Below are 1,924 nucleotides of genomic sequence, written 5' to 3' on the forward strand. Positions count from 1 at the left end.
ACCCTGCCCAGTATCCGGAGATCTCAGGGCAGCTTAGAGAAAGCATTCAAACAAGTAAAACATTTTGGAACAATACAGTAATAAAACTATTAAGCCACAGTAATAAGTGAAGAACACTTATTGGCCAATTTTCTGGTGGAGGCAACAAGATTATGGCTTAAATTTTATAATAACGGCCCCGAAGTTTTATTGTAAATGTATGTTGTTGTATGCCTGATAATTAGGTTAAATGAACAAATGAATGAATGAATGAAGTGAAAAACAGATTTAAAAGATTGGGGGGGGGGGAATCTTATGGGTAACATTATTGAAGAGACCAAGGTTTGTGAAATCTTCCTGGATCAAGTTGCGGGTTTAATTTTTTTTCCCCCTCCAGTCTAAATTTTTTGGGGGTGACATCTCAGGTGCTTCCAAATCTGTATCAAATGCTATTAAAGGTGGTCCAAAACCATTGCTGCAGAAGTCTTCCATATCAAGCAAGATAAGGCGGTTTGTAAAGAATAGCCAAGAGTCACACAATGCCCAACGAAACAGACTTTATTGGATACACCTCTGCATACAAAGCATCAGTTTTTGATTCCATTATTTCAATCATTTGATGGTTAACTATAGACAGTATCTGACAGTTGAGATGCAATGACATTAGCATCCAGTTGAGGGAGCTCACAGACAAGAATATTTAGCATAGCCAACATGCAATGGCATTAACATTTATTGGTGGAGCTAACAGGCAAGAATATTTAGCGTAGGGAACATGCAATGGCGTTAGCATTTATTTGGGGGAAATAAATTTGTGGCTCCTTATAACCAGGAAGACGTAGCATGGCCCAGGGTTAAAGCAAGCAAAGAGACACCATGAGATAAATGCATTAGTGCGGACAAGAAAGTATGGATTATACATAGACCTGTTGCTCCTTCATACTCTATATCCCAAGCCAAGGTTTATCCATACAGATCAACTATAGCAATTTGATCCCAGTTTAATTGGCTCCATCCAATCTTGGGATTTGTAGTTTGGGGAGGGATGTTTAGATGTCTCGGCTGCGCTCGCCTGAGCTGCAGCATTTGAGGACTTGGAAAGGGATGCAACTACAGATCCCAGGATTGCATAAGAGAAAGCCCTTGGGGGGTCTCTTCCAACTCTTATGATTTTATGAGAGAGGTGATTAAAATGGAATCAAAGTGCTACAATAATGCAATACGGACACCATATTTTCAGAACCTTTTCAGAGCATTAGGAACATTTTGGCTTGGAACAGTGAGTGTAGGAATGACCACAGGAGTGTTTGCAGTAAGAAGTGGACTGAGAAGGGCAGGAAAGTTTGGGCTGAGAACAGCAAGAGGGTTTGCAGCAGGAAGAGGACTGGGAATGTTGGCACGGCGAGGACGACTGAACCTGGTATGGCACCACGCAGACATTGCCACAGGAGCTGCCGCATAGATTGGAGCAAGGGCTCTGCGGCACCACCACAATCTGGCCGCAGCCACATCCAGGACGCTGTACGCAGACAGGAATGTACGTCTGCCCCTGGCAAGGGGAGGCACAAACCGGGACGTACGTCTGGCCTTGGCAAGGTGTTATGCGGACAGGGATGTAGGTCTGGCCTTGGCACACGCTGGACTGGCAGGGGCTGGTGCAAGTCACCGTCTGGCAAGGCTTTTCACAAGGGCTTTCGCACTTGACGGACTCGGACTTCACCACCACGGTGTCACTACATGGGTCACTGCACACCGTTTGGCTCTTGGAAGAGCATGAATCCACGCACTTCACACTCTTCACGGCTACTGGGTGGCCACATGGGTCACTGCATACTGTTTGGCTCTTGGAAGAGCATGGATCCACGCACTTCACGCTCTTCACGGCTACTGGGTGGCCACATGGGTCACTGCATACTGTTTGGCTCTTGGAAGAGCATGGATCCAC

The 1,924-nt window shown here is 45.6% G+C and overlaps 1 protein-coding gene across 1 annotated transcript in view; it reads right to left on the bottom strand.

Moving 5' to 3' along the window:
• Window positions 1-1,234: 1,234 nt before the first annotated feature.
• Window positions 1,235-1,924, bottom strand: part of LOC121916168 (keratin-associated protein 10-6-like) — a 16,751-nt gene continuing 16,061 nt past the window's right edge. The window contains exon 4 of the mRNA XM_042440987.1: window positions 1,235-1,863. Within this exon, the coding sequence (XP_042296921.1) occupies window positions 1,235-1,863 (629 nt within the window). The remainder of the gene's footprint in view (window positions 1,864-1,924) is intronic.

This window comes from Sceloporus undulatus, chromosome 9, assembly GCF_019175285.1.
Source record: "Sceloporus undulatus isolate JIND9_A2432 ecotype Alabama chromosome 9, SceUnd_v1.1, whole genome shotgun sequence".
NCBI classification, from domain to species: Eukaryota; Metazoa; Chordata; class Lepidosauria; order Squamata; family Phrynosomatidae; genus Sceloporus; species Sceloporus undulatus.